Source organism: Dermacentor silvarum, chromosome 2, assembly GCF_013339745.2.
Source record: "Dermacentor silvarum isolate Dsil-2018 chromosome 2, BIME_Dsil_1.4, whole genome shotgun sequence".
NCBI classification, from domain to species: domain Eukaryota; kingdom Metazoa; phylum Arthropoda; class Arachnida; order Ixodida; family Ixodidae; genus Dermacentor; species Dermacentor silvarum.
The window spans coordinates 124346510-124368519 of NC_051155.1; the positions used below are offsets into that span (position 1 = coordinate 124346510).

Below are 22010 nucleotides of genomic sequence, written 5' to 3' on the forward strand. Positions count from 1 at the left end.
ACTCTATTACTTATTCACTGTGGGACATAGCTAAGGGGAACACAGTTATGGAGCGAACAAATCGATTTCATGACATATTTGGGGACGAATATCTCGAAACTGCCAGTACACTATTCGAAGAGAGTTGACTGGCTTCAGTTGTGATATGCGCACTAGTTAACAATATAAAGTTACTGAAATTTGGTGCCATCAGTGAAGATGGCACAGCTTCTATGTTGCCGGCGTGAACAATGGGCCACCGAAGAAATATACGTTCTTTGCCTCTGCTGTATGTACTGTGTTTATAAATTAATTAGTCTTTTATCTGCCATATATGGCAGATAAAAGATTTTTGTCCTATATGCACTATACGCATTACATGCGTCGCGAACGAATGCTATGTACACTGTGTACATTACGGCTAGCATGAGTGCTACAAGAAATATAAGCATGGTGCGGGTTGCGCACACTCCCTCCGAGCACAGTCCGAGCAACGCTTGTCGGTATTTCATCGTGAGCTTAGTCGTATAGTGTTACGCCCTGGTTGCTATATATATAAAAAAAGAAAATTCTGAGTCACAGGCATTTTAATAGCTGTGGACAATGTAATTGCCTCAAAGGGAGTTTCGCAGCTCAAAAAAAAAAAAAAATCCTTCATTTTGTTAGTCCTTGCATCCTGTGAGCCAAATAAGCGGAGAAAAGATGGAGGCGTTCCTGTAAGCTGGCGAAAGCGGTTCCTCAGAGCGAGCCTAAATAATGAAACAAGCCCCGAATCAAGGTCATGTTATTCATAATTAACGAGTGATTCTCTGCCGTTTGTGATTTCATACACATTCATTTCGCGCGTGTTGTGAAGTGACATGCTTAGTTATACGGCCTTCGGGATGCCAAAGGTGCACTTGTAAACAGTTCGATGCCTCATTCAAGGTCATTTCGATATACCTTTATGCTCAGTGCTGAGAGTCTACCTGTATTATCTTGAATCTTTGCTTGGACGATATGTTTTTGCTGGAGTACAGCTGTCAGGGTGGAACGATCAACCGATTGCTCTAACGCTTGATCGTTCAATGTTTCATTCACCGAATAAATCAAGCGACGTGCCTGCGTACGCACAATCGCAGGAGGATGCTTTCTCCATATATCAGCTGGACATCAAGTGCAGATACCATCTAAGTTCGCCCGCAGCGTGACAGAAGAAGCAACAATCACAAGCGCAAAGCTTCAGCGTTGTCAGAGCAACACAAGAAGGTTGTGTAAGCACAACCTCCTCCCTAATTTCGATGGTTTGGCAGTATGAAAAACTGCCTAATGCAAAATGTGTTGCTCGGTCATTTCTGAGTATTATGCGCTTAATAAACATAGCTGAGTCATAGACTTAGGTAATAAAGCTCGGCGGTGTACCTGAATAAATATTTACCGACCGCAAGCTCTAAGTGATACACAACCCGCACGTTGCTATTTTGCAGTTTTGTGTAGCCAGTATTAAAGAATATAGAAATTCCTTTTAAATGCTTTCCGTTGGATGGCTTGATATTTTATTAAGGGCTAAATGCGAAAAACAGACAGGGCAGAGGCTCAATCATCATACGCTTCTGTACCCCTTACTGAGAAAACGTCTCTTACGTAAGAGCGTTTCTCCGTTCGTTAACGCTCGAACGCCTTCCGCTCATGGTGCCCAGTGATTAGCATGATAACAAGACAGTCGTGAAGGTGATCGTTAACAGCAGAGGGAAATTACGATCTTTCGAATTATCAACCAACTCGGTTGTTTCTCTGGCCTACCGTGAATACTCAAAAGCAACTGGTGTCTCTGCATGTGTATATATTCAAGCGTTCGAAACAAAAGCAAAAGCGAAAGGTGCCTTGACGACATTTGGGAAGTTTATACAAGGAAACCAAGAGTAATGCTTAATTGCTGCTCAGTCTTAACATTAGCTGTATGAAAATTTCTGTGTAACTCAGAAACAGCGATCGGCATAGAATCCCTTTAGTACTAGTGAAGTTGCACCCGCTGTAGACTGCATCCCTAAAATTAAGCTGGTGATTCGAAGCTTGGGCTTGTGATACTTGTGATACCTTGTCCAGTACAGAAACTAAGGCTCTCGTGACACATTAATCTGTACGAGGCGGTTACGCCCGTCATGGTTGCGGCAGATAAGAAATAACCACTGTACTCCCCTTTTTCTTGGGAGCATGAATAATATCCGTCAAGCACGTCGGTCATTGAAGCTTACACCATCTGACAAACCTTAGATTTTGTTTGGCCAAAGTGAAACGAGAGTTCAACCATTTGTGCACACTGATAAAAAGAAAAAGGTAAAGGCGGAAATTGCTCGCAGTTCTTTTTTAGTTTCTGAGCTGCTGGTGCCACATGAATCGAAAGCAGCCCTTTTTTAATCTTGTCATTCTAGTGCGATCACAATTGCATCCTACTGATAAGAATAAAGCAATGAATGCTATACCGCAGGGCTGCAACGCATGCATCTTTACGCAGTGTTTTTGCGAAAATTCCGTAACATTGAATTCGAAAGGGCCAACACCACTTTTTCCTATAATAGCAATGATTATATCTTTGTATACCCAGTATTTTTCCAACGTTTGCTTACCAGTGTCGTTGTGACCGGCTTCAAAGAGTGCCAGCTTGGTGCAATCGTAGAGTGCCCTCAGCTTGGCAAATACTTTCTCGGTGCGAGGGCTATGAGTCGTCCTAGAGTAACACCAGGGCACGATGCACACGCAGGCCAGCTGCACGCACAAAGTTAAGCCAAAGCAAGTTGCAGCTTCAGTTTTATTTAAGGCATTTTGTAAAACAGTCGTGTAACGGCGATTGCGGCCTTGAACATGAGTATTCGTAACCGAGTGTTCATATCTCCTTGCGCCAAACCGTGGTTTGCTGGCCGTGGTACACTAACCACAGAAACAAGAAGTAGGCTGATTTAAAAATTTTTTAATTGGACTAGGTATGAAATGGAGCAAACCGACGTGATATTAACATGACGTGTACACCTTTAAAGCTGCCATCAGGATTGAATGAACAACTGTATATTTGTTGTCAATGGCCTCCATCGTGCTTCTGCTGACAGATTTTCTTCCTACCTTCTTTTCATTTCTCCTCTTTTTTAGGCGAAAGCATCGTATTCGGCGCCGTTTAATTGGTCATTGATTCTTTCGCATTCACAACTCATAAGAAATCCTTAGGTGTCCTCGGATTTTTTTGTGCCTTCTCCTCATCCCCCAGTGCAGAGTAGCTCACCGGATAGTTAATCTTGTGAACATCTCTGCCTTTGATATCTTTATGTTTTTAAACTGCTATGATGATTTTTTTGCATTGTAAAATACAGTGAATTTAACAATATAGCAGCATCAAAATTCGTGACGAAGACTTTGCCGCTCAGTCGACGGTCCAAAATCCGAGCCTTGGGTGTCACCAAGTTTCACATCTGTTTCGACGTTATTCATTTACGAGGAACGTCTGGAGACTCGCTAAAATGTCTCTACTGGGCATTCTCCCGTGTCGTATTCTGGCATGGCTGATTGTAATGTTTTGTTTGTTCTGTTAAATGCGTCGTAAGGCGTGCAAACAGTCAGCGACATTCTGATTTATCCACAAATGTGCACATTCCGCGCAATATTGGCTGCACTGTGGGCACTCCCGAAATATATAGCGACACCGAGGAGATCTGCACACGTACGGATCGAGAAACTAAGCATGACAGAGTACCAGGGAAAGCGACAAAAATGCACGACGCAGTAATCACAGCATGTATCAAGATACAATACAGATCAACAATACAACAAAATAATGCCGACTCCTCTTTTTCACGGCGAAATTTAATTTTTTTCCCAGCGAGGGCTGTTAATCCGACAGAAAGCGCTAAAAAATGTCATATGCCTGTTTTTACAATTTCTCGAAAGAAAATAGATCACTCAAGGAGTTTATATTTTGGATAAATGGGGGAAATGTTAGGGGAAATGAGCAAGCAAATTTTGTAGTGAGTATGTCCATTGGGGTTTAATGAAAATTGATAAATCCTCGCTTTTGGTCCGTTTTATAGGCGTTATATTGTTCATAAATATGAAAGGTTCATAAAGCTTTACCGCTCTCCTGAGAAGCTCAAGCACGGCAGAAATCTCATATTTACTGGAAATTAGGACCACTCTTATGCAGATCTGTACCGAAAGTTTAAGTGTGCATTTTTGTTACATGTTTTGAAAATAATTGCTGAATACGCGTCTTCTTCCCGTTTTCATGCGTTATACGATTCATGCAGTCTCGTTTTCCCGGTCTTCTCGGTGGACAATGCGAGGCACATTGTTTATACTTCGTGGAAGTAGTAAGTATATATTGTGATTGATGAACGATAAATGTTCAGGCTGGGTAGGTTAAATGCGCTAGTCTATGCAGAAATTTACTTATTCAGTGCGGATATTGTTATATACAGATACCCACAATGTTTTTCATAGTACTAAAATAACAGTACAAGACAACAACTTCAAATTGGGCGAAAATACGCATAATCTTAAATGTAACCTGTGGCAAGACTCTCACGTTCCTGGCTGAGAAACGTTGAAAATAATGGTCGATCCATCGCTTTTTTCCTGTATTTTTCATGCGTCCTACAAGGTCCATAGTTCCTTTCTACGGTGTGCTCGGTGAACTAAACAAGACACCTTCTTTATATTGGCGAAATAAAAGAGGCATGTAATCAAGAGGCATGTAATGCGTAATCAAAGTGCGAAGTGTGTGGGCTAACTGTGGTTTTTGGAATAAATTACGTATGCAAATTGACCGGCACGTTATGACTGTGCTTTACGAGTGGCGCAAAATTTTACCCGATGTTGTGGAACAACTACGAAGACCACTCGAGATCAAAGTTAGTGAACATGAGGGGAACTCTATGAAAAATATATGTGCGAATTTAAATGAATGTCGGTTAAATAAATTCTTTGTGACATTGCTTTATCATCATCATCATCATCATCATCAGCCTATATTTATGTCCACTGCAGGACGAAGGCCTCTCCCTGCGATCTCCATTTACCCCTGTCTTGCGCTAGCTGATTCCAACATGCGCCGGCGAATTTCCTAACTTCATCACTCCACCTAGTTTTCTGCCGTCCTCGACTACGCTTCTCTTCACTTGGTATCCATTCTGTAACCCTAATGGTCCACCGGTTATCCATCCTACGCATTACGTGGCCTGCGCAGCTCCATTTTTTCCGCTTAATGTCAACTAGAATATCGGCTATCTCCGTTTGTTCACTGATCCACACCGCTCTTTTCCTGTCTCTTAACGTTAGTACTAAGATTTTTCGTTCCATCGGTCTTTGTGCGGTCCTTAACTTGTTCTCGAGCTTCTTTGTTAACCTCCAAGTTTCTGCCCCATATGTTAGCACCGGTAGAATGCAATGATTGTACACTTTTCTTTTCAACGACAGTGGTAAGCTCCGAGTCAGGATTTGGTAATGCCTGCCATATGCACTCCAACCCAGTTTTATTCTTCTATAAATTTCTTTCTCATGATAAGGGTCCCCTGTGAGTAATTGACCTAGATAAACGTACTCCTTTACATACTCTAGAGGCTGGCTGGCGATCATGAATTCTTGTTCCTTTGCCGGGCTATTGAACATTATCTTTGTCTTCTGCATATTACAGTTCCCGAGGGAACTCTAAATCACACAAAAATTATATCTGGCGAAAATAAGGGGCACGTTATAGTATATGCGTAGACTGTTGCTTCTGATAACGCACCACTGATAAAGGCACTCTACAAAGGGCGCATGCGCCGCAAACGGCTAAAAGCCGGGCGCCGCTTGCTAGCAGCAATCCTTTTTCGTGCGAGCCGTGAGCCCAGTAAGAGTGGGTCAATAAACGCCGTACTACCGGGAAGCTAGCTTTTCCTTCGTTAGGTATGATACACACTTGTAACATAGGCAAATGTAAAAGTATGCGACTTAATTGCGGCTTTCGAAAATAAATACGTATGCAAGTGCTCCGGAGCATTATGATTGTGTTGTATACGAGCGGCGAAAAATTTAGCCCGCTGCCCCGGCGTAGCTACACATTCCACCAAGATTAAATTTCGTGAACGGGAGATCAACTTCTTGGCAACCTTGCGTGCGAACTTTAATATATGTGTATCAAATATAGCGTTTGTAAAAGATTCCTTCCTCAAGTGCTCGAAAGTGTTATTATTTGGTCATTTTACCGTATGCTTCCCATAGTGTGCCGCGGCAGCTCTTCATTACAGAAAGTTTATATTTGCTAAGTATGGAACACATTAGGGGTTATGGGGTGGGCAAAATTCAAAGTGTTTGGGTTAATTAAGGCATATGCGCTAAATTACGTATTCAAGCGCTCCAACAGAATTTGTGACAAAATTTTACGGGAGGCGCAAAATTTACGAGGCAGTAATGGCATAACTACCAAAATAAAACTCAGCAAGAAAAAGGCGGACGACTATGGTAAATTTGTGTGCGAAGTTAAACGCATGTGTTTGAAATACAGTTTTTGCAAAGAATTTCGATAGAAAGTCTTTGAAAAGTTTGACGCCGCGGTGATTATGAGCTACTTCTTCCAGTGTCCCGAGAGAACTTTGCGTTACATAAAATTTATATTTAGTGTAAATGGGAGACATCTTAAATTCGACGTCTCACGCAATTTTAGTGTTTCTTTCCTAATTTGTAGTGTTACAAGCAACCATTGAACCCTTATTTTCCCAGTATTCCCATGCATTATATTAGGTTGGTCCGGCGACCACGGTGAACTGATGAGGCGCCTTGTTTATGCTTGGCGAAATACGGGCCAGATAATGGTTGGTGTGCGGGCAAAGTTCAGCAAGGGCGGGTTAATTTCCTCCGTTGCAAATTATTATGTATTTGAGTGCTGCGGAGCGTTATGAGTGTGTCTTACGAGCAGGTCGGACTTGCCGCGCAGAACTGTGCCACCGGGATCAAATATTTAGCGAAAATCAAGGGATGGCTAAGGAAATTTTGTGTGCGAAGTTAAATGCATGTGAATTAAATACAATAATCGAAAAACATTTCCTTAGCAAGTGCTGAAAAGCGTTATATGGTCAGTTTACGCTGTTTCCCAGCATCTCGAGGTAACTCTATGTTAGTCAATGTTTATATTTGGCGAAAATATAGTGCGCAGTAAAGGTTATGACAAGGCAAACTTAAAGCATTTCCGTTAGTTACGGCCTTTGCAATAAATTACGCATTCAAGCGCTCCAGAGCTTGTATGATTGGCTTTCACGAGCAGCGCAAAATTTCGCACGCAGTTTCAAACGAACAAGTCATACACGGGCAGTGTTTTAAAGTATGTGATATAATTACACGCAAATGAACTTCTTTTACAACTTCTCGAGCGAAACAGCATCACTGGAAATTGGGCTGTGATTCTGCAAGGACGCATAATTGTCTGTTGTTATTTTCTTTGTTCAAGTATCGTAAAAGAAAGTCCCGTTAAAATATGAATATGTATAAACGCGGAAAAATTGTACAAGATGGGTAAACGTGTTCATGATATAATCAAAGAAAGACATCATAGAGGGAAAAAAAAAGAATTGCGGTGACAGGGCTGTCGCAACATGCGGTGTTTCTGCATTTCTCAATGAGGCCTGGCTCAACGTCTGACGAGATGCGAGCACACTTTGCATGCTATGCCGCCGGCTTAAGAAGTGTTCGAAATGTCCGTTCGTATATGCAAAGAAGAAAAGAAGTCGTTTGACGTGACGCTCTTAATTGCCGTGTTTGCCACTTCAGGCGCACTCGAATGTGTCAAGACGACCGTGTACAGAAGCGCTAACGACTGTACAGCTGTAGCGAACGCTGCTCTGCGTGCCCCGTGAAGGAATTTCGAATAAAGTCGCTTTCCGAACGCGCCACACCGGCTCTGCAGAAACCTTGAAGAAAGGCAGTGCTGAATAATCCCTTGGCTATTGCTGCGCCTGCTCGGGATGCATTAGAAACGAGAAGAATAATTATTGGTGTGAATGACTTCAATTGAAATGAGATGTGTTGTTGTGTACTTGTAGGATAATTTAGAAAATACACGTCACTGCTGGCAAAAGTGACGTCATGGGAAGAGGTGCCGATGACAAAGAGGGAAAAATAAACAAGACAAAACAAACAAAAGCGAGAAAAGCTTTGCACATGAAGAAGCGCCCAAGAACTTGCCTGTATTTTGTGCCAAGTTAAGGAAGAGCTGCGATTGCCTGCCTGCGCAGCTGTCGCTTTTGTACTTGACGAGAAAAAAAGAAAAAAAAAAAGCGGCAACCACGAACTTTATTGCGTCGGTGCCAGCACCTATTCGCCAATTTTACCTTTTGCTTGCGTCACGGCGTATTTGTGAGGTGCAATGCTTTCCTAACGATGTAAAGTCTTTCGATTTGACGGCGTAGAAAAAAAAAAAAAAAAAACAGACCGACCTGAGTCGTGTATGATATCTTGCAGGCGTGTATACTTGACCGAATTGTGTCCGTTCTGGAAGACGTCGCTCAGAATATGATGCCGTTTGACTTTGTATGTGGCATTTTTTAAAGCCAGGTATGTGAATATAATAACAGGTATTCAGCCTGCCGAACAAAAATGTCGCAAAGGAGCATCATGTCTAAATCTTACCATTGTGAGGCATATGCGCCTGGTTGCAGTCATCATTTTGTCCGCAGTTCTGTAGAACGAAAAATGTAGATATCAGAATTAAGAATGAGAATTCAGAACCTTGAACACGAAAATACTTCCATAGGAGCTTAACCTGTGCACTTTCATGGAGCGAAAATAAAACGTTTGCACTATGCCACCAAGGTTGTGGAATCTGATCATCAAGACACCCACTAAAAGAAAGGTAGTTGTTGGTTGAATTACTTTTGTTTTGTCGAAAATATCATATTGCTTCTTCTGCCACCATTGTATCTGCGCATATATTGGAACGGGGTGCTCAAGTAAATCATCTGGCTTGACTTTGAACACTTCGCGCTTTCAAGTCTTTTGTGTCGTCCTAGTTCTCCTATGGTCTAAGAAAAGTGACAATCTTTTCAGACATCAACCTTTTTACCAGAATCATTCTTTGAAAATGATTTTACTTTATTTAAAACATTGATATTGCTAGATTATCATGCTTCCCTACATCGGAAACATAACTGGTTAACCCATATGCTGCTATAGCTCAGTGGGTATGGCGTTTGGCTACAGAACACGAGGTCGCTGGTTTCTATTTAGGCTCACGTTAAAGCATCCCAGGGGTGAAGAAAATTAATCCGGAGCACCACAGTACCGCGTTTGTCATGACCATTGTGTTTGTTTGGGATATCAAAATCCCGTCAAATATCTTGTTGCTCCTCCGAACCACAAACGCTTCCAAGCATGTTATTGTTACCACAGAGCTGCCTCACTGAGATCCTGGTGCTCGAGAACACCCACCGGCAAAATGTAGAATTGAAAAGCACGTCTATGAAGTCTAATAGGGCGAAACAATTTGAAAATATGGATAGGAAAACTTGGTGTTAAATGTGAGACGCCGACACAATAGGCGACACCTGTGGCCGCCTACGCCGTCACGCATTACATTTCTGACGGGGGAAGAGGGGGGGGGGGGGGGGGGGTGGACTTTCATGAACGCGTTGCCTAATTTGAATAGGTTAAGTACCAGTTTTCTTATCGTGTGATATTTTCTCGCCGTGTTGTTGGTGAAATGGTGGAAGACCCTTTTAAGGATGCAGAGACGTCAAACGAGCGGCTACACATTTGGTTAAGATGTCACCTACGTAATTACTAATTGTGGATCGCATTTTGAAATATGCCAACGCGAGGCGAACACACAAGCATAGATCGCATTTGACGACGCCGTGTTGATTTTAGTAAGTGCCCCAAGTATAATCAACAGTGGAGCGCTGACATAGAGTGAAACCGCGAGATGTCTGATGCCACGCAAGCAGAAAACAAATATGAACGCACCAGGTTTTATAGATACAGGGTCAATGCACACTGGTACCTGGATTTTACTGAAGCTAAATGTAGCACCAAAGCTGTAAAAATTATCGCTATACTTCCTATCAATGATTCAATCAACTGCGAATTACTACTTGAAAAAGGAGAGAGAAAACTGAATATTTTGATATTCCACTTGGTATTTCGACCATCACAAAATCCATTTTTTTAGAGCGAGCACATGCTGCTAAAATTTTAATCTCTAAGCACGATTCTAGCGGTTATTGTTTGTCGAGTTCTTTAAATTGCCAATGAAAACAGCAACGATGTCAAGATGTCAAGTGTTTTCTCACGTTACCAGTAACAAGACGACGACGGAGGTTCCTTAGTGACGTCGGAGCTGAAGGAACAATGGGCGCTCGACTCTCCTCAGCACGTTCGCGCACTCAACACCTCAGAAACGTTGGCTGACACCACATATCCACGCACACGAGCCAGCATAATGGAGAAAACAAATCCCGTGACGGCGTCGCGCTCTGCAATGTGGGACGGTAGCCATCGTCTCTTACTTAAGTAGTCTGAGCATCGAGTTGGCCATCAAGGTGCTGTCGGCGCGGACGAGGTGTTAATTATTGCTCCATCAATCAAAACCAGCCCGCAGATCTCTGATTTCCCCCGCACCGAGTCTCCTCGGCACGCACGGTATACGTGAAGCATCGTTGTGCGAGGTCTGTGTTGGTGTGGCTTACCGTCAGTCCCGGGCATTCGGGGATTTGGCGAGAAGGCTTTTGGGTAAGCCCCGTCGACGTAAAGGAATGCTTCCGACCATTCCGTGCACGCCGAGAGCCGAGATGAAGACGTGACCGCGAACGTGAACAGCATCACTCGTCGCGGCGAGAGCAGACCGAGCGAGAGAACACGCCACGTGACCAAGGCACGCGACGCTGGGTTGCAACGTGCCGCTTACTGCGCGGTTACCGTGCTGGGAACAGGTTTGCCGGCCGAAGTCCAAGGTAAGTTAATCATGCAGAAGGTGACAGAACCCAATTTTTCTTTATGTTATCGGTGTTTACCAATCTTATACCGGCGCCTTGACCATGTCGAGGCGGGTTTAAGATATTCAGCCCGAAGCGCTTCAGTGCACTCGACGCTGCCGTCACTTCACTGAACGCTGTATTATGCTTTGGAAGCCAAGTATAATTAGAAGAGAATATGAAACCAGAGCTTGGGGGCCGCTGAAATCATTGCCAGAATCCTCAACGACTTAATGTTAGGCACAGCACTAATTATGGGACCTAATCTGTGCTCGATGGCATGAAAGTCTAGCGTCTACTTGTACATGCGAGCTGTAATTTCCACTAATTCGTCAATAATTTTCTGTTACTTCAAAATGACACATGCACTGCTCAATTTTTGTAAGCTTCTGCGGGGTTACCTGATAGAGACAACAGCTAAGCATCGAGAAGCTCTTATTTATGTCATCGCTTGTATTTTGATACTTAGGTTATGACATTAATTTTTCTCAGACAGTCAGCCTTCACTGCACAACCGTGTAGCCACTACAACCGCCATTTTTAATAATGGCAGCAAGATAAGGTTGCTCATAGTTGAACAGGCTAAACTAGCGTTTATAATTTTATATGTCAGTGCTTCTAAAAGCATCACGAGTCAGAATGGGTTCTGCTCTGTACGCATTTTATAATAATTTGTATATCACCCTACTACCTACAAAAACATTACAGGAATGAAGAAGAGACTAGAGCATTTACAGCCTACGACTGTTCCTTGCCAGTTATTTGTGAATACTTCCATGAATGTCCTGTGCCTAATTTTGTGGCACAAAGAACAAGAAAAAAAAAAAAACAAGTATGCGATCACACATCTCACCTCATGGGTGCGCAACTATCATTCTAAAACGCAGCAAGGTGTACAGTGTTTATATTGAACATTATACTGACCACTAGTCGTTCGTAGCAATTTACTAAACTCAAGGCCTACGTCTAGGCAAGCTCTAGCCACACTCGCTGTCCAGACGCACACGTTTTAAAACTGATATGGTTAGCGGTTAGTACTGCTATTACATTTTTATAGGTGTATAGTGCGTGGTTATTATTATTATTATTCTTATTCTTCTTATTATTATTATTATTATTATTATTATTATTATTATTATTATTAATTATTCGATTAGAAAACATATACACTTGACAGGATAAGGGAAAGCGAAGAGCAGGGGCGCTATACCGTAAAATGATTCCAAACTGTTTTGATTCCAATTTCTGCAATCAGCCTCCACGATTGGTCAATACATTTTCGGGCCACTCCCAACTTCGGCTGTCTGTCACACGACGTCACGAAAACCGTGATAGCTCCCCATATGATATAACGTATACACACTGATTATGCACGATTAAACCACATAAAAGAAAAATAATCACTCCTGATTAGACTCCTTTTCACCATTATCCCTCTGCTATTGGCCCAATGTTTTTGGCTACGCCCACTTCGCCTGTCTGTCACGTGAACTCACAAGGCCACGAAAACTCACCACGTCAAAGTGACGTGTACGCGAAAAAAATGCATTAATATGCCGAACAAAACTGAAAATTTTCCTGAATAGCCACAGACTGCCCCATTCCTAAAGAAATAAAAGCTGGCTGCCCGCCGATCGCCCAGGCCCTCGCTACTCGCACCTGCCGGTGAGCATGTATTTATTTGAGCATGATAAACCTTTTTGCGTGGCAGTAAAACGTTATCGAGCTCTTTCGGCATGCATACGACATCGCTCTGCCAGCTCTTCCTTGCTGAGGTTCCGTTTTAGCGGCATTCTTATCCTTCCGTTGCACGCCGCCGCAATTTTCGACCAGCCAGCGCAAGCTAAGTAAAGCGAAGCGGACCAATCGGAGAAGCCGGCACCACCCTCCTCATGCGGTTATCTATTTCCACTGTGCTGGCTCGGCTTCATCAAAACCCTCTCCATTAGAGCGTGCTCCTCGCCTCCTGTCAGCCAATTAGATTAGAAAAACCTCTGAGTGTAGAAGATGTTATAGGTATTGAAAGCGAACAAAGGTGACCTCCTATAAACGAGGAGAGTATTTGATTGGCTTGTTCATACAACGCTGTGGGCACCGCGTATTGAAAGCGAACAAAGGTGACCTCCTATAAACGAGGAGAGTATTTGATTGGCTTGTTCATACAACGCTGTGGGTCACCGCCCGATGCTTGCGTCGGTGGTTACGTAAATTTGACGTGAGGAGTTTGGAATCAAAACAGTTTGGAATCATTTTACGTTATAGCGCCCCAGGCGGGCAACAGCCACCGGAAGGGGCACAACGCCTGCCCACTCTTCAGAAAGGAGGAAACACAAACAGAAATGGAAGATAGGAAGAAGGGGAGGAAAGAAATAGCAAAATGACAAATTTCAAAGAATAAAGAAGAACACACACAGTACAGGTCACGCTACTAAAGAATGTTAAAATAGAAGAAATAGTGTCTGTGGTCTTGTCACTTGAAAACAGAAATAACCTACAAACGTGAACCTAAGTTCGTTACTTCTCGAAAAGCAACGAAAGTGCGATGGGCATGATCGCGTCGATGCGCACAACTACTTGTGTACAAACGTTCGTCGAGTGTCATGCACCGCAGGCCAAGCAGATGGTAGTACCTCACCATGCATGCAGCGACGTGCGCTGCGCAGTGAAAGCGGAACACTCCAATATCGGGTGCTGAAGTGTCTCGCAGCAACCGCAGGACGTCCACGATGGACCGGCCACACGTCTTTAGACGAGCAGGAAAGACACAACTCTACTGCTGCTAATGCATAGGCAGTATAGTCTCGTTAAACGGATCCTCAAGAGACCGCAGAAGTATGTTCCTATTAACGGGAGTTCCGTTTACTCCGAGAGATATATGTAGGGGTGCGTTACTGCATAGACTGTACGCCGTCTTAACACTGTTCGAAATGTTGGGCATCAAGAAGTGAATGTAGCTGCTAAGTTTGTCCCGTGGTTTGACCGTGATTGGCGACTTCTGGGCCGGTATTTTGTAGCGATGCCTTTCCGGTGCTAATGCCTTTTCGCGCTTATCGCGCTTTGTCAGTGGTCAGAGCGACGGTCCGCTCGCGTTATCAACGCGATCAGCCGGCCGTGAGCGGTGCGTGATAAGACTAGTATAGAATCAGTCATAAGGCATCGCTACAAAATACCGGCCCTGGATTGACCAGACTTTGATAGTTTTGGTATCGAGAAGGCATCGGTGACGTATGAAAGCAAGAACATCGCTCTTACTGCTCGAATCGGTGACTCACTTAACATGAAGTCGTCCCCGCATGGCAAACAGTTCAATTATCCAACAGCATGCTGTAAGGCGCCCGGAATGTCCTTCGATCCTATTTCTGCCATCTGTGGTGCAAGTGGTGGTGCCACTAAGCTGTCGTTATTGTTACATGCTGTGCATTAAAAATGTATTAAAGTTTTGCTTGCTTAAGTGTTGGCCACCAAATTTTAAAGGTGACTTTCTGCTTAGAAGATAGGTGTCGCAAAAAATTCAGATCTTGGCTTTTGTTTAAAAAAAGTGTTTAGAGATTACTTCTTTGGTTCCGTTTGCAGAGAGTTGTGAAAGTTTTGGTGCCGGTTAAAGAAAGATTTTGTGCATTATCCAGATACAAAACCAACCAATTTGGTAGCCGTTGTTGTCTTAAAACGGCAATTCCGTTTAAGCGCTTTACTTTTATCGAGGTTCTGCTCCACTGTCTTGCGGGCGCCCCAGCAAGCGGGTATGCAAGTGGGTATATGCAAAGCAGAACGGACGGACTGATGCGCTGTATCGACAGTCATGACTATCCAACAATTCCAACTTCCTGCACTTTCGCGTATTAATCCCAAGCACATTCACCAACTCATACTTTAGGTAAAAGCGCCCTGAATCCCGTTTCATCGAAGTGGAGAAACGCATTTGAAGTTAAAATAGGCTATTTTTGAAATAACTTGCCGCATAAACTACGTCAATGCGTTCAGCAGAAGCGTAGTTATTGGCAATCAAACACCCCCTTCGCGGTGCTTCCGCTCCTTCTTCAATGCCTTGCACTGCGAAGCCTATGGCGGAGCGGGGCGGGCCCACAACGCTCCGCATTCTCAACGTCAGTTCACATTTTATTTTGGATATTCACGTAGGCGCCACTGCTTACGATTTTGGTACTTACGACGCGCCAAACGCGGTTGTCCCCAGCGAGCCGCAGTGCGCTCAGCCAGTGGACTCGTCGCGGCCCCCCGCGGCGGCCGGGGTAATTACGTTACGTAGCAGACCGCAGTTACATGCAACTGTAGCGCGTATGCGCAGCGTTTTCTTTGTGCACGTCAGGGCTCGAGTGCTCAATCGCGTTCAAATGCTCTAGTCTGGCCGTGCTACGTGGTGCGGACCGGTTTTTTCCTGCACCAGCTTGACCGAAGGATAGTAGCCACATCCAACTTGTGCATTTTGAAGCGCTATCAATAGCTCATTACGAAGCGAAGTCTGTCACGACGCTTAGTCAGGAGCGGCCAGGTGTGAGCGCACGCTGGGAAGCGTGCGTGTGGTTACCTTAAGTTACGCGTGGTTCGAGGCTAGTTGAGTGTACAAAACTAATCGAAAATCAGCCACGGCTACGATACCAATAAAGCAGCGTGGCCAAAGTCTTTCTAAAAACATCTCTTTCTTGCTTCGCAACTATACGGAGTTGTCCCGTACACATGCCTGCTCTTTAATTTCTACCCAAGGGCCATGGCCGAGCGTACGCAGCAATAGTCGGATTCTTCCGTAAAGTACGTAATTATTATCGAAATTCGAAAGCAGATGTTCGCTTACTTCAGCCTATTTATTAAACTGCGTCAATAAATATACACAGTAACCGTATATGAAGAAGCGCACAGATCCAAACACCCTTCTTGATCGATGTCAGCTGTTGGCTAACAGCTGCCGCGTATGGGAATCTGCTATATTACGAAACAAATTGCCCAGAAAAGAGAGAGGGGCAGGCTTCTGTAAAAAAGGGATCGTTTGAAAGAAACGTCCCTTCGCGCTCCGCTAGCGAGCTCCGCGCCGCGCACGACTGGAAAAATTGGCTGAGATGTTCACAGCAGCGTACGCTATTCGCGGACTGTGGTTTTTCAGCAAGCCAGAAGGGTGGTAGGACTCCTTTAAATAGTTGATGTCTTCATTGAAAGGCGCCTACTTAACATACTAGTTATTGAAGGAGAGCCGCTGTAGTCGGAGAGCCGTTGACCATTGGCTGCAAGTTTTATTTCCATGCGTATTGACTAGCGTGCACTCAATATAACGATTATTTCAGTATGCACAGAAGTTTTGGATAAGGAAACCATAAGCACACCACAAAGCAATGTCAGACATCAAAATCCATAACAGAAGCCATGCCGAAGATTTATAAATGATGGATATAACAAAGGTAAGGGCATTTCATGCGTGCACGGAAACGTTTCATAATTATTTCTCAGTTATCCTTCCCGTACTCACCAAAAAAAGAGAAGTGCGAAGAGCGATCTAAATTGAAAGCATTTATCAAGCCTTCAGGTAATTATGGAAAACATTTCGTACTTTCCACCTGTAGATTATGTCGAAACTGCCTCCGTTGGAATTAGCGACAGCGCAAAAGCGTCATGCTGGCATCGGCACCCATGCGGTTTTGGTTTGCTATGCGTGGCCAGAATGTGTGGCAGCTGGACCAAAAACGTGTTATTTGTATGGTCGTAAATTAGGCCTCGCTCGGAACGAAACACACACAAAAAAAGCAAAGCTCTGTCAAATAATATGACTCCCGCTGGTGCGACTCGGCGCTCCGTGCATGTTTCCAGCTGTTGTCTAACCGGAATCGTGAGTCACAGCTGCGGTTATACGAAGATATTTCTATTCTGTTACTCGCAACACGGATGCTACTGTTTTGCAAATGTTCCTCGCATTTGTCGCACTTTTTTTTTCTTTTTCAAAGCGTAGTCAACACAAATGATCTATGATGACTGGCAACAGTAGCTGTGCCCTGAAGAGCGTGCTGTACGTCTACTTTTCTTCTTTAAAACGAATAAAACGACCATTTTTTCTTTACACGTATTGGACAGCACGTAAGTGAACTACCGACTGAGGCAAAGTGACTACTTGCGCTTGCTAAATATTCAGCTTGAATAAAATCGTACAAAATATACACACTACAGAGTGCGTAGACGAGCGGTACGTGTATGTGCACTGAACGTGCGAAGGAAAAAATATCCACATTTGTTACGTTTTAAAACATGAAGCAACTTATTAATACTAGCGTTCTACGAAATTCTTCCCTACGTCACTACACGTGGTGCCATAATTCTTTTTAAAGAAAATGACGCCATTTTATGTGAGCGGAAGATGGACGGAGTTTGGAGAGCGCTTGTTTTAGTTCACCCATATACGGAACACTGATAGGCGAATAGCTAACATCCACCCAGATTAAAAATAGCTAACATCCTCTCAAGTTAAAGCTTTCTTCGATTCAACACATTAGATCTCCACCGCAGGTCACCAGACCTTGTCTTTTTCACAAACCATATTTCAATTTCAAGCATGTACATAAGAAACTTCTACTTCCGCCTAATCGCACAACACGCTGCCTTTTCAACAGTCGTAGTGTACAGCATCTACATGGCTCGACCAATATTTTCAAAAAATCGTTTTTACCTACAGCTATTGAAGAATAAAAGCAGCGAAGCTGTTTATGGCGACGGTTCCATGCATTGTTCAACTCCGTAAGCAAAAAATCAGGTCCCGCATTTGATGTAAAATCGCTTCATTCCACACAAAACCTTATACGTCTCATCACTTGGATATGCATTCTAAATTAGTTATCAATAGGTACCACTTTCAAGATCAGTAGACTTTCTGGTGGATTATAAACGTTTCTCGAAGTTTTACGGCAGTGCGGCCCGCGTGGGTCATGTCTATACGTTCGTGCGTGCCTAGTTTCCTTCCGCTATGCCGGAGCGGCAGCACCGTCGTGCGCTGTGGGCAAGACAAGTTGCCGTTCGCCATTTTAAATTTCGCTTCTCTCGTCGTAGTGTGAAAGCCACGTATAGTGCGCACTCCCGAGGAACAGCGCGCCTAGGAATAGCGACGGCGAGAACGGATGCGAGAATGCAATCAGCGGTGGCGGGCGTCAAACACCGATGAAGTAGTGTGCCGCCGATGAAGACAAATAATGACCACCGATCAAGACTAAATGTGTATGTGCGTGTGTACCACCGTTCAATAAATAAATGTGTGTGTGTGCCTTTCGTTGCGATGACCGCCGCCGGCGCTGCAGACAATAGAATCTTTTCGTACCTCTGATCTACATCCTGTGTCATCGCTGCGTCATGTGCTAAACTGCTTCGCTGGTCATCCACCTTCAAAGAGCGGAATGGCTCTTGATTTTTTTGTATTTCAATTGTCCTATGAAACGCCTACTTGTTTTACATTTTATGTAACCATGTTTCAGTGTATCAATTTAATTATTCTCTGTAGAATTCCTTTCCCCTTCTTTTTTGCAAGACCCCGAAAGGGGCCTTCAAAGGTAACAATAAATGATGATGTATGATGATGACCCGTTAGTAGAATTTACCAACCATATATCAAGCATCAAGTTTAAGCTGTTCTATGACGTGTCATGCTACATTTTGATGTCGTCGACCGCTTTTCCCTGGTATATGTTTTGATCTCTGACTTCTTGGATGTGAAAAAATAGATACTATAAAGTGTCTGGATCTATTTTAGTCTGTCAACAAAACCACTATCTGCCGGGATGGCTCAGTGAACATACAAAATAGTTGTGGCCACGCAAAATTGTTCCCAGCCGGGCTTGCTAATTGGTGTGACGATATAATGCGGCAAACAGCGCTAAGACTAGAAAAGTGCCTCCCGCTGCTGTAGTCTTAGTCCATCTTTGATGCTGTTTGCCGTATAATGTCAGCAAACTCGCCGTTCTGCTGCTAAGCACGAGGTCGCCGGTCGGATCCTTGGCAGCGACAACTGCATGTATACGGGGCTGAAATGCCCAAACGCTTTTATCTTTAGAACAATATAAAGATGCTTGCAAGGTCGATTCGATTGAAAACAGTCGCTCAATAAAAACAACAATTCCTAGACTTCGGATTGTCTCGGCCTGTAAAAAATTATTCTTGTACAGGAAAGGAAAACCTGACAGTGCTATGGCGATTATTACAGACACGCACATTCCCCCCACCCTCGCTGTACAGTCACATCTACCCAGACGTTTGCACGCCACAATATGGAGTGGCTCGCGCTGATCTCTACCGCATTCCCCGGGCATGTCTTGCAGCGACACACAGCATTAAACACAGCACCAACCCTACATCTAAAATCACCACGCCCGAGCAGTGGCAGGCTGTGCTGCTCAGCGTATGCCAGCAGGACCAACTCTGGGCAGTCCGGCTGGCCGACGCCGCAGCCACGACTCAAGGTCCGGCAGCCGCGTGAGGAAGGGGGAGGGGAGGAGGGGGATCCGGTGGGGCTAGTCTCCTGGCCCCCGCCTCCCTTGACCCCAGCAAGGTCATTCAATAAAGTTTTGTCTCTCTCTCTCTCTCTTGTGTGCTCCTGTGAAGAGGTTAGGAAAAGACAGAACATCATCACCAGCAAAAATTATGATGCTCGCCATATGAGGCTTTTCACTAAGGTGCATGCTCTGGATGGGAGGCCAATATCACTAGATAAAATCTTGAGTGCATGGCCATCAGAAAACTTGCAACAGTTCAGCGCGCGCATTAGTGCAGCTTTTATTGCGATAGCAATTATATGGACACTCCAAAGCAGATTTCTGCCGTCGGCGTCGCCGTCGCCGTTGCCGTGAGGTTCCGAATGACGTCAATGGAGATGAAATCGTCGCCGCGCGCCGCCGAACGCTGTATGTGCGAGTGAAAGGGCGCGAGGGACGCGCGCTTTCACGGGGAGTGAACGCACGGCGGAGAATTGGCGCTGAGCCGTGCTCCCTCAAGGGCTGCAGAAGATAGCGCCAACCTTTCCCTTTCCCTCAAGAACCACTTATCATCATCTTATCATCGGCGGAGAACAAACGCGCGTTCTTTGCCGTGCTCAGTTAAGGGCTGCAGAAGTAGGCGTCTCTTTCCTCCTTTACAATCACCACATATGTAGAGCAAACGCGCCTTCTTCTGACGCACGAAAGGCCGTGGGGGGGGGGGGGGGGGGGGGAGGGAAGCGAGGGGACGTTTAGCTGCGGCACCAAGTACCTATTTATCAGAGGCTCCGGCAACAGTCACCAACGCCGCACGCATTTTGTGCGAACGTGGGCAAAACGCCGACGGCGTCGACAACAGTTCTGCGTGTTGCCGGTGCTGCTGCATGTCCAAGTTTATACAGCTGATAAAGCTACTATCATTACTCCGTATAGCTCTCTACAAATTTGCTATCGCAATTGATACTTCGCCTTCCAGGTGAAACTGCGACAACTTTTTTAACAACGGCGAATATTTTAAAGCTAACTAAATCCTATCATTGTAAGTTTGATCATGACGTTGTGTTTTTGGACATAATTCATTTCGCCCCTATATTTGCACATATTCGCGTTAACGCATTCACTTTTGTTACCGTGTCTCCGTGGCTTTTGTGCGTATGCTCGTGTGCGCTGTGTCTTGCATCAACGAGGAATTTCAACATAAGCATACACTTCTTGTGAACTGCTTAGAAATATTTAGTTTTGTGTAGTTGTGTTCTTTAGAACTGTTGGCATTATAGTCTTTCTCTATTCCTTGTTTGAAAGTTTTTTAGCACATCTATGGATTACGGGAAAAGGAGTAGCCAGCATCGTCTAGCAGGCACGAAAGTCTCCTTGGACACTGTCATATGTAAGTGCCGCGAGGTGCCGCTAAAAGATCGGAGCGGCCACCCAAGCTCTGGGAAGAAGTGAACGGGTGCACGAGCGCGGCGGCACGAGACGAGCTCGCAGTATTCGAGCTAGGCGGGCAGCAGTTCGGAGCTCCTGGGGCGAACGAGGCGAGAGGACCTGCCTGGCGAGACGTCCGTGGCAAGGTGCAGAGCATCGCGGAGCCGGGCGTGGACGAGGGCGTCCGAGGAAACAGGGCTCCTGCTGCCAGTGCTCGAGGCGCTGGCTGACCCGAGTGCCGCCAGTCCCTGAGCTGCTGCACCTGAGCTGTGCCCAGCAGCGTTCGTCTGGCACAGATGTTGCTGTGCTAGACGCGGTCCTCACGTGCGACCGCTGTACGTGGATTTCGAGCGGCGTACGAGCTGGCCACCGAGGTCGTGCTGTACAAGGCGTTCCCTGCCTGTTGCCGTTGCTGCTCCTGAGCGTGCCGAGCCCGAGAACCGTGCTGGACGGAGCCTGAACGTGTCGTCGTCGCAGTCGGCTCGAGCACGGGTGAATCTGCAGCGCCTTGGACGACGGAAGCGTGAGCCTCAAAACACGGGACTGTCACAGCCCGCTTATACTCGTGTGCTGTGCGTGTGTGGACACACTGACTGCCGTTACGCAGACCATCAGCTACCTCTGTATATATATATTTTAAGGTTCTTTTCCATTTTGATAAATGCTCCAAAACGACTCTCTGTCTTTCTTCCGCATCACTGCGCACTAGCGAAAGTGCCGAATAGTCCCAAACATCACAATTTCTGGCGTCCGCGACAGGACTAAGCTCAATTTCCACCCGTAAGAGCCGCACTTCGCTTGTGTGCAGTGTTCGGAAATGGACTGGGAGAAGTTTATCCCGATAGGCAAGGAGCTTGGCTTGTCAGGCAAAGAACTAAAAGAGTGGATTGACGAGCAGCATAACCGAGAGCGAGATAAACGAGCCGAGGACAGGGAAGCAGCGCGAGTCGCGCATGAACAGGAGATCGCTCGACTGACGGCGGAACGAACTCTGCTAGAGACTAGATGTCGTCTCGCAGAGCACGCGGCTGGAACGGTCGAAACCGTTAGAGAACGCGGGGACAACAGCGGTGAAGCATTTAGAAGCCCCCACAAGCTTATTCCACCCTACAACGAGGGCCGCGACGAACTCGATGCCTACATACAGCGCTTCGAGCGGGTAGCCACCAGCCAGGGATGGCCAAGCGACAAG

The 22010-nt window shown here is 45.1% G+C and overlaps 1 protein-coding gene across 3 annotated transcripts in view; it reads right to left on the reverse strand.

Moving 5' to 3' along the window:
* LOC119440350 (calcitonin gene-related peptide type 1 receptor-like) overlaps positions 1 to 10699 on the reverse strand; it is a 44194-nt gene extending 33495 nt beyond the window's left edge. Inside the window, exons 1-3 of one of the 3 annotated variants that reach the window (XM_049661581.1) lie at positions 10268 to 10699; positions 8605 to 8653; positions 2586 to 2724 (exon numbers count right to left, since the gene is read on the reverse strand). In XM_049661581.1, coding sequence (XP_049517538.1) covers positions 2586 to 2724; positions 8605 to 8640 — 175 coding nt within the window. In that variant the 5' untranslated portion in view covers positions 8641 to 8653; positions 10268 to 10699. Of the gene's footprint in view, positions 1 to 2585; positions 2725 to 8604; positions 8654 to 10262 lie in introns of all 3 variants that reach the window. The other 2 variants (XM_049661580.1, XM_049661582.1) reach the window with 2 other exon arrangements.
* Positions 10700 to 22010: the final 11311 nt, after the last annotated feature.